Genomic DNA, 14,965 nt, shown 5'->3' with positions numbered 1-14,965 from the left:
AAAAGCACACAAATACCATCCTTTCTGGGACATCCATGAGGGACGGTGATGAAGAGAAATCCTCCGGTAAGCAGAACTTCAACTTGAACCTGGTTGCTCGTTGTGTGGAAGAAATGGCCAGATGTCTAATCATAAATAGAATCATGACCTGTGGCCAACAGATTGACTGGTTAGGGACTTGGAAAGACCATGATTACAACACTGGTGACAAGAGTCTGGGGAATAGGCCTGTGGCTAGACCTAAGTGGACAAACCATATCAAGGAGAGCTCAACAGAGGAATGTTTTAACAATCAAATGGATAAGTATGACCCTTTCTGTAGATACATCTGTATCTGATACAGCTGCCCTTTTCTGTTGTTTTTTTTTTTTTTTTGTTGTTGTTGTTGTTTTTTTGCCAGGCAGTTAGACAGTGAGAGAGAGAGACAGAAAAAGACTTATAGACAGTGAGAGAGAGACAGAGAGAAAGGTCTTCCTTCCATTGGTTCACCCCCTCAAATGGCTGCTACAGCCGGCGTGCTGCATTGATCTGAAGCCAGGAGCCAGGTGCGTCCTCCTGGTCTCCCATGCAGGTGCAGGGCCCAAGCACTTGGGCCATCCTCTGCTGCCTTCCCGGGCCACAGCAGAGAGCTGGACTGGAAGAGCAGCAACCAGGACAGAATCTGGCACCCTGACCAGGACTAGAACCTGGGGTGCCAGTGCCGCAGGCGGAGGATTAGCCTAGTGAGCTGCAGCACCGGCCTAACAGCTGCCCTTTTCATTACCCAATAGGCTAATGATCAAAGTGGCTATGGTGGCAGAGAGAGGCCATAACTACTGGCTTCACTGTTTTCCCCACAGTACAGCACAGCACTCTTGCATGGGTGCCCAATAAGTACTTACAAGAGTAAATACATTTATAATGAACATTCTAAAGTACTGAGGAAAAAAGATCACGAGATCACGGAGCAGCTCTTGGTAATAGTTTTACTTATTAACTTAAATTTAAAAATAGAGATGATCACAAACATTTGCACACTTAAGTGTTTATAGAGAAATGGCTTGAGATACATAGTCACATTAATGTTTGGGTAAACAACAGAACACACATACTGCAGTAGTCCCATCACATCACATCACATCACCTAGTGACACGGTAGTCACCTTAGTCTATGGAAGAACACTCCTAGGTTTGCACAAGGAAATCTTTGAGAACACATTTCTCAGAACAATCTCCACTGTTAAGCAACATATGGCTGTTCTTTCTAAAATCTAAGTTTTTTCTTCTTGAATCTTAGACTTCTCAGTTAACAGTGCAATTAATTTAGAAAACACCCAGTTTGTTCTCACAGGCAAAACACACAAATGCAAAATGCACATGTTGTTTTGAATGGACATTTCCTAATTATTTCAGGTCTTCACTTTCCTTCAAGCTCATGTGTTACCATGACATTCACACCCCAGCCAATTCCTCCCTCATAATTTGCTCAACTGTCTCTAGCTCCCCTTTCCTTTCTCTGCAATTTAGTTAGGAGAACAAAATGATTTAGATGTTGAAGTGTAGGAAATGCTGGTACGAAGTTTATGTTTCAAGGCAAATTTTTCCAGTCAATTGGCTTCTCTGAAAAATATTTTTAGGCCCAGATGTAATTTGGAACTTTTCAGTGATTTTGAAAATTACGAGACCTTCAAAAATCTGCTATGGTTTACACAACTGAGGGGTAATCTGCTTTGAGACTTAAAATTTCCTGCTGCCAACAAAGCAAAATGAAGGAATAATCCTTCATCAGAAAACACTCCAGACTCAGTGTGGTAGAGTGGATATCCCAAAGCTGGCTGTACATAGGCTGTTGAGAGCTTTCTGGAATATGCCTCCCCCGCCTCTCATGCACTCCACGATGGAGTACGGCTCAGTTAAACATCTCATCTGCTCATCCCTTGTATTCTTATTTTACATACATCGCCACGATTATTCCTGCTAATAAAAACACACGCCTGTTGCAGGAAGATAAATAACTACCCATACTTCCTCTGAAGTCTCGCCTGTTTACTGTCTTTTAAACAGGCAAACATTGTTTTGTTTGTATTTACTACTATGCATTTAACTATATGCTTGGTGTGTTTTGCTCTTTTGAGATCAATTCCAGGGATTAAATAGCTGAAATCTAAGTTTGGCTTAGTGACTTCCAGCCTGTCTTTGGCTTGTGATCTCTTACCCAGCTCAAGGCCAGAACTATTTTCATAACCTATCCTAATCTTTCATTGACCTTGGACACATTTCTCTACCTATTACCTAACCCCTGAGATTTGTTAATCACAAGAAAAATTTATTTTTGCTCTCATGAGGTAACCAATGAGGTTTTCCTAGCAGAGCCAGGTGTACTGTCATCAGACCTGACAAAACAACAAAACAGCCTCAGCCACCCATCTGAGTCTGGCCCATCCTCAAACTGCATAGTCACATGGTCTTCACCAGCAAGTCATCTCGGAGGGTTCTCCTTTTCTATTCTCTAACACCTATGAATCTCAATGTCCAGTCACTTTTCTACAAACTGAATATTTTCTTAATTCTCCTTTGTCCATCCAGACTGTCAAATTTTGCTGGATTCAAGAGTTAGTCAGGTTCTGGTGTTCTACTACATGGCAAGGTGACTATGATTATAATACTGTATCATGTATTTCTAAACAGCTGAGAGCTTTTTGTGTTTCTTGTTCAAGCTAAGGTTTTTAGGTGTTCTTATGAGAAAGAAATGATGAGGTGATGATATGCTATCATCCTACAATGTGTACATGTATCAAAAATCATATCACACCACTAAATATATAAACTATAAAAAGTTGGTCAGAAACAGCCAGTGAGTGGCTGACATAAAATCTGCATAATTTAAGTAGAAGCCATTGTTTTTCTCCTAATGTGCCACAGGCACACTGAATCACCTCTTCAGGGCCAAATTATTTTTCCTGATTACACAAGAAAGGTAATGCATCAAACCAGAAAGAAGCCCAGAGCAGATGTTTGGCCTAGGGGTGAAGACACCAGTTAAGATGCTGCACCCCATCGCAAAAGGCCTGGGTTTGATTCCCAGCTCCAGCTCCTGAGTCCAGCTTCCTGCTGATGTGTACCCTGGGAGAAAAAGGGCATGCCTCAAGTGCTTGAGTACTTCTACTGCCACTCACGTGGAAGACACAGATTGAGTTCCTAGCTCCTGGCTTCAGCCTGGCCATTGTGCACATCTGGGGAGTGAACCTATAGATGGGAGCTTTTTTCAGTTTCTCTCTAAAGTTTTATTTTTGAATTTTAAAAAATTTTATTTATTTCAAAGCCAGAGTTACACACAGAGAGAGAGAGAGGTCTTGCTCCTTTGGTTCACTCTCCAAGTGGCTGCCAGGGCCAGGGCTGAGCCAGGCTGAAGCCAGGAGCCAGGAGCATCATCCAGGTCTCCCATGTGGGTGACAGGGGCTCTTTCCAGGTCATTAACAGAGAGCTGATTTGGAAGTGGAGTGGCTAGGACTCAAACCAGCACCCATGTGGGGTGCCAGTGTCGTAGGCAGTGGCTTAATCCTATACACCACAATACTGGCTGCAGTTCTCAAGTTTAAAAAAATTACTAAAAAGAAAGAAGTCCCATCTCTACATACTGAGTTAAAATTTATTTTAAAAGGTAAAGAAAGCTTTATACATCCTTTTAAAAAATGAAAATTCAAAAGTCTTAGAATTAAGTAGTGAGTCTTCAATATCATAAGGCTGTTTATAACAGTAGTTAAAATAGTGGTAACATTTTACCCTTGTAAAAATGTCACAGAATTCAAATCACAACTTGGATCCTCAGAGATTCAAGTGTTTTATCTTGCACAATAAGGCCTTGTCAGTTTTAAGATAAAAATCCCTCTGGACGTACATCCTCAGGTCCTCCATGTTGCCATCGTCAGCTCACACCGTGGGATAGCTAGCTGCCGTGGCAATCCCACAGTGGTTGTCCTTGTCTCTGATGATCTTCACATAGCCTTCGTCGCCCCAGGTTGTACCCCAGCTGAAAGAGGAGCAGGTTTGAGTTTTATATAAAGAATTCAATGAACCATTAGCTTATTAATCACAGCACTTAAAAAATAGTGCTTACCACTCATCAGGTCCTACTCTAAGTGCTATCATATCTTTCTATAAGTATATTAATTTCTGTGGGTCCTTATCTTGACTTTCTTTTTTTTTTTTTTTTTTTTTTTTTTTGATAGGCAGAGTGGACAGTGAGAGAGAGAGACAGAGAGAAAGGTCTTCCTTTGCCGTTGGTTCACCCTCCAATGGCCGCCGCGGCCGGTGTGCTGCGGCCGGCGCACCGCGCTGATCCGATGGCAGGAGCCAGGAGCCAGGTGCTTTTCCTGGTCTCCCATGGGGTGCAGGGCCCAAGCACCTGGGCCATCCTCCACTGCACTCCCTGGCCACAGCAGAGGGCTGGCCTGGAAGAGGGGCAACCGGGACAGAATCCGGCGCCCCGACGGGGACTAGAACCCGGTGTGCTGGCGCCGCTAGGTGGAGGATTAGCCTAGTGAGCCGCGGCGCCGGCCATCTTGACTTTCAAAGATAGAAAATTGAAAAATTGATGCAGAGCTGGGACTCCAATATAGCTGTTTTCAGATGCTACCTTATATTCCATTCAATTAAAGATAATCTACATGTACAAATTGATCCTGACAACCTGAGGGCCACAGAGTGAAATGTGATGCAGGCATCAAACAATAGGAAGGGACAATGTGTCAGCCACCGGATTCTCTGACAATCTCTGACTTCACAAATCAGCTGAGGAAGATGTTCAAAAACTAAAGACAAGATGGAAACCAGCCCTCAATCTATAGGCCCACGATCTTTTATCTGAAACCCTGAAGCCAGATATGTTCCAGATTTCCTAAGAAAACTTTTAGAATTTAGAAATACTTATAAATATATATAAGTAACCCCCAAAAGACCAGTATAGAATCTTATAATCAAACATTAATAATTCTGTGTTCACTGTAAATGGAAGAAAGATTTCTAGGCTTCTAGATTTCAAAATCGAGCTTTTATGGACTAGAATCCAAATGCTGATTCCAAACATTTCCCTTTTCAATTTAAGATACAAATATGCTGTGTAGAGTTTTATACCTGTTCTTCACAAGCCAATATTTAGTGGCATTTGAATTTGTTCCTTCAAAGCCATAGCCAACCACCAAAATACCATGGTCAAGATCTTTGCTGCTGCAGTCTGGATCATAATAAATGCCTGAGAAAGTAAAATGGACATTGGGGTAAGAAGCTCCAAGCAACATGTCAAAGAGACCTACCCTACCCCCTAGTGAGAGAGGCACCTCCAAATTCAGTGGAATGTCATAAACAAACTCCAGATACTGTGTAAGGCTTAAAAATATTTGGCCAAAACAGTAATGGCTGATAAGGGAAACATCAATTTTTTTTTCCTTTCTTTTTTTTTCTTTTTATAGGCAGAGTGGACAGTGAGAGAGAGAGACAGAGAGATAGGTCTTCCTTTGCCGTTGGTTCACCCTCCAATGGCTGCTGCGGCCGGTGCAACGCGCTGATCCGAAGCCAGAAGCCAGGTGCTTCTCCTGGTCTCCCGTGTGGGTGCAGGGCCCAAGCACTTGGGCCATCCACCACTGCCCTCCCGGGCCACAGCAGAAAGCTGGCCTGGAAGAGGGGCAACCGGGATAGAATCTGGTGCCCCAACTGGGACTAGAACCCAGTGTGTTGGCGCTGCAGGTAGAGGATTAGCCTATTGAGCCACAGCGCTGGCCTCAATTTTTTTTTAAAGATTTATTTATTTGAAAGTCAGAGTTACACACAGAGAAGGAGAGACAGAGACAGAGACAGAGATCTTCCATCTGCTGGTTCACTCCCCAATTGGCCACAACGGCTGGAGGAGCACTGATCTGAAGCCAGGAGCCAGAAGCTTCCTCCGGGTCTCCCACATGGGTGCAGGGGCCCAAGCACTTGGGCCATCTTCCACTGGTTTCCCAGGCCACAGCAGAGAGCTGGATCGGAAATGCAGCAGCCAGGACTCAAACAGGTGCCCATATGGGATTCCAGCACTGCAGGCAGCGCAGTCTTACCCACTATGCCACAACACTGGCCCAGGAAACATCAATCTTAATTCATCAGAAATCAATGAAATCAGGGACATTTTCCACTTTAAAAAATTCCAAAAAAAAAAAAACAAAAAAAAACAAAAAAAAAACTAAAGGCTAAGATATTTTAGCCATTCATCTTCCAGACAAAGCACTAATCAGCATAATCCCATCCTATTCCTTGTCAGTTTAAAATACAAAACACCTTTAAGCCATGGGTTTCTTTACAGTCCTGATTACAGCAGTAAAAATGTTCAGAAAAATAGGTTCAGCAGGGGCCGGAGCCGTGGCACAGTAGGTTAATCCTCCACCTGCGGCGCTGGCATCCCATACGGGCGCCAGGTTCTAGTCCGGGTTGCTCCTCTTCCAGTCCTGGGAAAGCAGAAGATGGCCCAAGTGGTTGGGCCCCTGCACCCGCACGGGAGACCAGGAGGAAGCACCTCGCTCCTGGCTTTGGATCGGCACAGCTCCAGCCATTGTGACTATTTGGGGAGTGAACCAACGGAAGGAAGACCTTTCTTTCTGTCTCTCTGTCTGTAATTCTACCTGTCAAATAAATAAATAAATAGGTTCAACAATTGAATAGATAGGTAAATTACACTGTAGCTATAGAACTAATTGTATAGTCATATAAAAATATTTAGTTTATAATCATGAGAAAATGCTTAATTATGTCAAATGGAAACATCACTATGTTAAATGCACATCAGGCAATCCTACACTGTTGGAAAGGACATAATACTAAAAAGTTGACCAGAAATTCAGTGAAAACCTACCTGATTTATAGAACTGGAAGGACATATGGCCTGCGTCAATAGCAGCAGAGATGGGCCCCACCGTGGCCACGGCCCTCAGGAGGGCCTTCTCATGCCCAGGGATGTCCACGAAGCCAGTGTCATTAGCCACAGAACATTCAGGCTTGTACTTACAGGTTCCATCCTTTCAGAGTTAAAGGGGAGAGACTTGATTACTACCACTTACCTCTTAGGAATTACAAGTTCTAGAATCAAGATACTCGGCAATCTGTAGCCTATGTTTTATGTTACAAAATCATCCCAGGAAGTAAAATACTCTTGAGTATTAGCTGATTTGACACTGAAAAATCAGGTGAAGTTTCTCTGACGACACCTCTTGTTCACAAGAAATTCTTTACAGTGGAAAAACCTATGATACGTAGAATGGTGTGTATATTCTCCATGTTACATAGAAGCAAGAATAGCTAGGTATTCACCATCTCAGAAAACTGTGCAGAAAGCTAATAATGTATGACAGTACTGACAGTTTAGAGACAGAGACGGCACCATCCAAGATGTGCATTCTAAAAAACTCATGTTATTTCTGAAAGCGTTCAACTTTCCCAAAAGCAGAGCTAGAATGATAAACTGAAAAGCTCCACGTACCATTCCTTCATACGGGTAGGATTCCTCTGAGTCCAGGCCGCTGTTGTCCTTAACGTACTGGAAGGCGTAGTCCATGAGGCCACCATTGCAACCCTGGTTGCCCTGAGGGTGAGAGCAGTCCACGAGGTTCTGCTCGCTCAGGGAGATGAGTTTCCCCGTCTTCTGGAACATCTGCCCTTCGAGGGCTCCAGTGGCACTGAAAGCCCAACAAGAACCACACTGGCCCTGAAAAGACACAACAGTTCACATATCTGAGCACTGAACTGTATGCTTCTTCCTCAAAGCAACCCTGCCCGTTTCTTCTTGGTTTCTCTGTGGGACACAGATGGCTTGAATCTGACATTGTCATACCTGATTCTTCACCGGAGTCACATAGCCTTTCTCTCTCCAATCCACAGATTTGGGGTACTGAAGCAACAGAGGGTCACGAAACATTTTCCCCTTCTTGTGTTTCTGGTTTTGAAAGCCATTCATCACTTGCCTGAATTCTTCATTGGTCTTCAAGGAACGGTAAATAAAAAGTTGACAAAGCAACAGATTACTCTGGTAAAGAGTCAGGGAGAGGAGGTGCCGGGTCCCGGGATCTGCAGCACACTCACCATGTCGCCGTAGGCGTTCATCCCCATGGTGAAGCCATGTTTCCCTTGGCTGTACTCCCCGTTATGCAGCTCAATCATTCTCATGTTCTTCTCCCACACGGCTCTCCTCCATCCTTCTTCATTCTAGGGGCAATCACAGAGCTCATGGTCATTACCTCCACTCACGACCCAGCCCGCCCTCACCGAGTGGCCTGGCAGACAGAGGTGGGACAGGATCCGTGGCCAGGGTGGCTTTGAGGGAGCCGGGCTCCATGCTCAGACCCAGCAAGGGGGTCTGCCCTGTTGTGCTCATGAAGAGCACTATTAAATCACTGCTTTGGTAAAAGCTGGTCTCTAGAAGCCACTCTTTGCCTGTAAACTCCCAACAGGGACCCCCTCTGCAGGGTCTCTGGACAATTTCAGTGTTACCAACCAGGCCATACAGTCTCTTGTGCGTTGCCTTCCACTGGTACCATTGTGTGTCTAAATTTTGATCAAATTTTGGGATAGCTGAAGCTATTCCCCAGCAAACGGCAGCCAGGAGAAATGAAGGATTCATGGTTCAAAAACCTAGGAAAGGAAAAGAGATGAGCAACTGATTAGATCAATTCTTTTTTTAAAAAAAAAAGCCATCTACTGACACATTACAACCTCCGTGCTGGAGTGAGGCATTTAAATAATCTTCCCTATTACTAACACCAGGACTGTGAAAAGGCTAAGAATGTGGGCAGGGGAAACCAAGCCGGGGACTAATGAAAAAAAAAAAAAAAAAAAATCGATTCAGCTACCAAAAATGAAAAGCAGATTGACAAGTGCTATAGGAACTGAAATTGATTTCACTGTACTAATGCTAATGATAATTCTGATTTTGATTAGTGTCATAGAACTTTGTGGGTTGGAATCTTAAGGTAACAACTAGGAAACAAGAATATGATTGGTCCAGGTTATTGATCGACAAGCACCCAAGTCACCTCACTAATGGGGTCCTCTGACCCCAAGTAGGGGTGAAGGGGTCCCGGAGAGGCAGGAGGCTCGCCTCACACCTCCCTGTGGACTAGCGCACAGCGGGAGGTGAGACAGGTCCCCGGACCCCTGCCCGAATCCAGACCCGAGTGAAACGCCTTCCCACTCCCGAGGGCTCCGGGGACCCTGATCCCGCGGCAGGGGGCGGGCGCGCAGGCCGCCCCCTCCTCCGCGAGTGCCGGCCGTTTTCCCGGGTTATGGCGGCTCAGGGAGCTGGACACCGCGGCCGGCGTGCGGGGTCCCGGTGCCCGGTCCGGCCCGGCTAGGCCCCGAGATCTGGGGGCAGCCCTCCTCGGAGGCCGGACGCTGACTGACCCAACGCCCAAGCTGGAATCCGGAGCGACTTGGGCGCCTCCCGGGGTTCTCCAGCCGCCCTCTCTCGCTTCCCCGCTTCAGGGCGGCCAGAGCTGGGGGCAGCCACAACCTCTTATAGACCGCGTCCCTGCAGGAGCCCCCTCCTCCAGGCCGAGCCGGGGCTGGGGGCGCTCACCTGGGACGGCCGTCGCTGCGCAGGCGCACTCCGCACACGCTCGGCTCTTCGGAGGCCGCCGAGGGCCGAGGTCCTGGGCCAGCTGTGACTGACTCAGGCTTTAAGGCCCCGGGTCTGAGGTCTGGAAGGCCCCGCCTCCACCGCATACCCGCGCTGCGATTGGCGGTGCCGGCCGCTGGGCGGGGCCTGCGAGCGCGCTGACTCCCAGCGCGTGACGCGGCTGGGTCCCAACTTGCCTGAGGGCCGGGAGCGCCTGCCTCAGTGGGCCGGGAGCTGAGCTGGCCGCCCAGGGTACCGTGGAGGGGGCTGCGGAGCCACCAAGTTCCACCTCGCGCTGCTGCGATGGGCGGGCGGGCGGGGCGAGAACAGAAGCGGGAGCCCGACCCTTGTACGTGTCACCCCCCACCCTCCCCCCCAGGTTCACGGCCGGCTGCGGCTGGCCTCAGAAAGGTCTGGAAGGGACAGGCAGGTCCCAGACACGTGGTGCGATGTGCGGGTCCGGGTGGGTCTCCGGGGGCGGCGCCCACCTGGCTAAGCGGCTGCTCCGGTCTCCGCCCTCAAGGATTCCTGGCCGGTGTGAGCCCCTGCTCCACATCCTGCCCCCCTCCCCGTTAATGCACCTGGGACCCTCGAGGGAGACCTGGACAGAGCTCTGGTCCGGCCCCAGCTGTTGTGGCCATTTGGGGAGCTAACCAACGAGGTGGGAGATCAATCTCTGTCTCCCTCTGTTACTCTGCCTTTCAAATAAATCCTTTAGAATAAAAACAGAAACCTGGTTGATAAGCAGCAGAAAACCGGTTGAGAACAAGGGAGACGGCTCTTACCTAATATGCCTGATGGATTATGCCTTCAGACTCCAAATTGCTGTTATTTATTTATTTATTTATTTTTAGGATTTATTTGAAAGGCAGAGTTACACACACACACACACACAGAGAGAGAGAGAGAGAGAGAGAGAGAGAGGGCTATCATCCATTCGCCATTCACTCCCTCAAATGGCAGCAATGTCAGGGCTGATCCAGGATGTAGCTAGGAGTCAGATCTTCATCCTGGTCTCCCATAAAGGTGCAGGGGTCCAAGTACTCAGGCCATAATCTTCCACTGCTTTCCCAGGCACATTATCAGGGAGCTGGATTAGAAGTGGAGCAGCCAGGACTAGAACTGGCACTCATATAGGCTGCTGGCATGGCAGGCGGTGGCTTAACTCATTATGCCACAATACTGGCCCCAAGATTATTTAACTTTAAATAGTTTGAAGAAATGCTTTAGTTGGAGAGAATATACAAGGAGACTTCAAAAATTGCTTGAAAATGCATATTCTGACAAAACTGTGCTTGGATTTCAAAATTTTTCCACCAAAGTAATCTTAACTCTGTTTTACACAAACCTTTTGAAATAGCCGTGTATGTTGCTAAGTATTTAAAAAAAATTAAGGAGGCCGTTGCTGTGGTGCAGCAGGTTAATACCTTGGCCTGAAGCGCCGGCATCCCATATGGGCACTGGTTCGAGTTCCGGCTGTTCCAGTTCTGATCCAGCTCTCTGCTATGGCTTGGGAAAGCAGTAGAAGATGGCCCAAGTGCTTGGGGCCCTGCCCCTATGTGGGAGACCCTGAAGAAGCTCCTGGATTCTGGGTTCGGATTGGTCCAGCTCTGGCCATTGTGGCCAATTGGAGAGTGAACCAGCAGATGGAAGATCTCTCTCTCCCTCTCTCTCTCTCTGCCTCTCCTTCTCTCTGTGTAACTCTGACTTTCAAATAAATAAAATAAATCTTAAAAAAAAAACAACAAAAAGAAATTGTCAGTTTTTTTGGTTGTTAAAAGATTCATGTGTTTGAAAGGTAGAGTGATGCAGAGAGATCTTTCATCTGCTGGTTCACTTCCCAAAAGACTGCAAAGGCTGTGGCTGCGCCAAGCTGAAGCTAGGAGCCTGGAACTCCATTTAGGTCTCCCTTGTGGGTGGCAGTGGCTCAAGTACTTGGGCCATTGTCTGCTGCTTTCCCAGGTTCATTAGCTGGAAGGTGGAAGCAGAGTAGCAGGGACTCTAACCAGTACCCTGATATGGGATGCCAGTGTTGCAGACAGCAGTTAACCCTCTGCACTTCAACACCCACCGCAATTCAGAAGTGTTTCTAATTTATTTTTTAGTTATAAAATAAATATATTCATTGTATAGAATATATTTTAGAAAATAAAAATTCTGGGACCAGCGCTCTAGTGTAGTGGGTTAAGCCATCGTCTACAATGCCAACATCCCATATAGGTGCATGTTCACGACCCTGCTCCACTTCTGATCCCGCTCTCTGCTGATGTGGCTGGGAAAGCACCCGCATGGGAGATGTGGAAGAAGCTTCTGGCTCCTGGCTTTGGCCTGGCCCAGCCCTGGCTGTTGTGGTCACTTTTTTTTTTTTTTTTTTTTGACAGGCAGAGTGGACAGTGAGAGAGAGAGACAGAGAGAGAAAGGTCTTCCTTTGCCGTTGGTTCACCCTCCAATGGCCGCCGTGCTGATCCGATGGCAGGAGCCAGGAGCTAGGTGCTTTTCCTGGTCTCCCATGGGGTGCAGGGCCCAAGCACTTGGGCCATCCTCCACTGCACTCCCTGGCCACAGCAGAGAGCTGGCCTGGAAGAGGGGCAACCGGGACAGAATCCGGCGCCCTGACCGGGACTAGAACCCGGTGTGCCGGCGCCGCTAGGCGGAGGATTAGCCTAGTGAGCCGCGGCGCCAGCCTGTTGTGGTCATTTGAGGAGTGAACAAGTGACTAGAAGCTCTCTCTCTCTGTATCTCTCTCTCTCTCTCTGCCTCTCTGTAACTCTATTTTTCAAATAAATAACTAATGAAATAAAAATTCCTTGTTTTACTCTCCATAACCCTTTTCTAGGCATTTATTTCCTTTTTATTTTATAAAATGGAGCCACAGGGGCCAGCGCGGTGGCGCAGTGGGTTAAAGACCTGGCCTGAAGTGCCGGCATCCCATATGAGTGCCGGTTCTAGTCTCTGCTGTGGCCTGGGAAAGCAGTAGAAGATGGCCCAAGTCCTTGGGCCCCTGAACCTGCGTGGGAGACCTGGAAGAAGCTCCTGGCTCCTGGCTTGGGATCAGCACAGCTCCGGCCGCTGCAGCCATCTGGGGAGTGAACCAGCGGATGGAAGACCTCTCTCTCTGTCTCTACCTCTCTCTGTAACCCTGTCTTTCAAATAAATTAAATAAATCTTTAGAAAAAAAATGGAGCCACAGTGCTTATCAGTTTGTGAACTCAACTTTAAAATGAGGGGCAGGTATTGTGGTGCAGTGGATTAAGTCACCTCTTAGAACAAATATATAACATATGGGAGTGATGTCCCAGCTACGTTATTTATGATCCAGCTTCCTGCTAATGTGCTTAGGCCCCTGCCATCCATGTGGGAGACCCAAATGGATTTTCTGACTCCTGGCTTTGGCTCGCCCCAGCTCTGGCTATTGCTGGCATTTGGGGAGTAAACCAATGGTTGGAAAATCTCTGTCTCTCACTAAGTGTGTGTGTGTGTGTCTGTGCCTCTGTGCCTTTCAGCTGGCTGAAAAATAAATGAGTAAATGTTTAAAAGCAAAATTAATTTAATTATATACATAAATATATATACAATTTTAAAGAAATATTTATTTGAAAGGCAGAGTGAAAGTGAGAGAGAGAAAGGGAGAGATATACACAGAGAGATCTTTCATTTGCTGGTTCAGTCCCCAAATGGCCACAACAGCTGGGCTAGACCAGACCAAACCCAGGAGCCCAGAACTCCATTAGGGTCTCCCACATAGGTGGAGGAGCCCAAGCACTTAGCCATCTTCTACTGCCTCCTGGGAGCTCATCAGCAGAAAGCTGAATTGGGCCAGCACTGTGGCTCGCTTGGTTAATTCTCCACCTGTGGCACTGGCATCCCATATGGGAGCCGGGTTCTAGTCCCAGTTGCTCCTCTTCCAGTCCAGCTCTCTGCTGTGGCCCCGGGAAGGCAGTGGAGGATGGCCCAAGTCCTTGGGCCCTGCACCCGCATGGGAGACCAGGAGGAAGCACCTGGCTCCTGGCTTCGTATCAGCCATTTGGGGGGTGAACCAACGCAAGGAAGACCTTTCTTTCTCTCTCTCTCTCTCTCTCTCTCTCACTGTCTGTAACTCTACCTGTCAAATAAAAAAAAAAAAAAGAAATCTGAATTATAAGTGGCACAGCAGCTCAACCTGCTGCACCACAGTGTCGTTCCCTATTTCTGCAATTTTTATTTGTTAATTAAAAGCTAACAAAGCTAAGTTTGATAGCATTTCTGGAAGCACAGACAGATGTTTGTTCCCAGGTTTACAGTGGGAAGAAAGGGGAACTTCAGGGAAGCCCTGACTGGAGGTTCCCGTGGGGAAGCTGGAGTAGGGGTATCTGGAGGGGAGCGTCGTATGTGATTGATTAGGGGAGCATAGTTAGCTGGAAGAGGCCTAAGGAGAAATAGGTCATTTTATAAGTTTGCTTTGGGGCGTACTTTTGGTGTTCTCATGTTTGTCTTAGGTTGGAAGTAGAGGCAACAAGTAAGAACAATCACCAGGCACTGAGCAGTCCTGACTGTTCTGAGCTGGTCACTGTGGAGATTATGTTTCTGTGTCTCTGTGGGTCACAGTCCTGTTGCCATATACTCTGCCCACTGTATGTTTGTTTAGTTAGTCTATCACAAGAAATCTAAGTTATTCTAACACGTGGGTTTTACAGCTGCCCTTGGGCCACAGCTCGCTCAAATTGCACAGGGTAGAAAAACCTGTCACCCCATTGAGCTGTAGGCCTTGAGCAACAGCCCGACAGGCTATGTGGAAGGTGCTGCCCTGAAGAATGGTGTGCCCTTTGTTTCTTGGAATGTGGTACAGATGCACTAGAGAAAACATGGACACTTTTGATACTAAGTGTACCTAACATCTAAAATGAAGAAGGGCCAGCACTGTGGTGCAGTGGGGGTTAAGCCCAGCTGTTCCACTTCTGATACAGCTCCCTGATAATCACTCTGGGAAAGCAACAGAAGATGGCCCAAGTGCTTGGGCTTCTGCCACCCGTGAGGGAGGTCTGGATGTAGCTCCAGGTTCCTGGTTTAGCCTGGCCCAGCCCCAGCTATTGTAGACATTTGGGGAGTGAAACAGTGACTGGAAGATCTCTCTCTTGCTTTGTGTCACTCTGCCTTTCAAATATAATAAATATTAAAAAATAAATTAAGAGGGGCTAGCATTGTGGCATTGCAGGTAAAGCCTCCACGTGCGACACTGGCATCCCATATGGGTGCTAGTTCAAGTCCCAACTGCTCTACCTCTGATCCAGCTCCCTGGCCCAAGGACTTGGGCCATCTTCTACTGCCTTCCCAGGCCATAGCAGGGAGCTGGATCGGAAGTGGAGCAGCCGG

At 47.3% G+C, this 14,965-nt stretch overlaps 1 protein-coding gene across 2 annotated transcripts; it reads right to left on the bottom strand.

The window, feature by feature from the left end:
- Nucleotides 1–3,608: 3,608 nt before the first annotated feature.
- Nucleotides 3,609–9,834, bottom strand: LOC100008830 (procathepsin L). Of its 2 annotated transcripts, XM_002708253.5 has the most exons (8): nt 9,578–9,834; nt 8,498–8,634; nt 8,086–8,208; nt 7,838–7,984; nt 7,487–7,711; nt 6,863–7,025; nt 5,113–5,230; nt 3,609–4,009 (listed from the first exon to the last, which is right to left on the bottom strand). In XM_002708253.5, the coding sequence occupies exons 2-8, from the start codon at nt 8,621–8,623 to the stop codon at nt 3,910–3,912; spliced, it is 1,002 nt and encodes a 333-aa protein (XP_002708299.1). In that variant the 5' UTR covers nt 8,624–8,634; nt 9,578–9,834; the 3' UTR covers nt 3,609–3,909. The 2 variants fall into 2 exon arrangements, with proteins under 2 accessions (XP_002708299.1, XP_017197779.1); XM_017342290.3 differs by lacking the exon at nt 5,113–5,230 and having other exon boundaries at nt 9,578–9,722.
- Nucleotides 9,835–14,965: the final 5,131 nt, after the last annotated feature.

The sequence above is a fragment of the Oryctolagus cuniculus genome, chromosome 1, assembly GCF_964237555.1.
Source record: "Oryctolagus cuniculus chromosome 1, mOryCun1.1, whole genome shotgun sequence".
Lineage (NCBI taxonomy): Eukaryota > Metazoa > Chordata > Mammalia > Lagomorpha > Leporidae > Oryctolagus > Oryctolagus cuniculus.
Note: the sequence above shows the minus strand (reverse complement) of the source record. Positions and strands in the feature narration are given on the sequence as shown.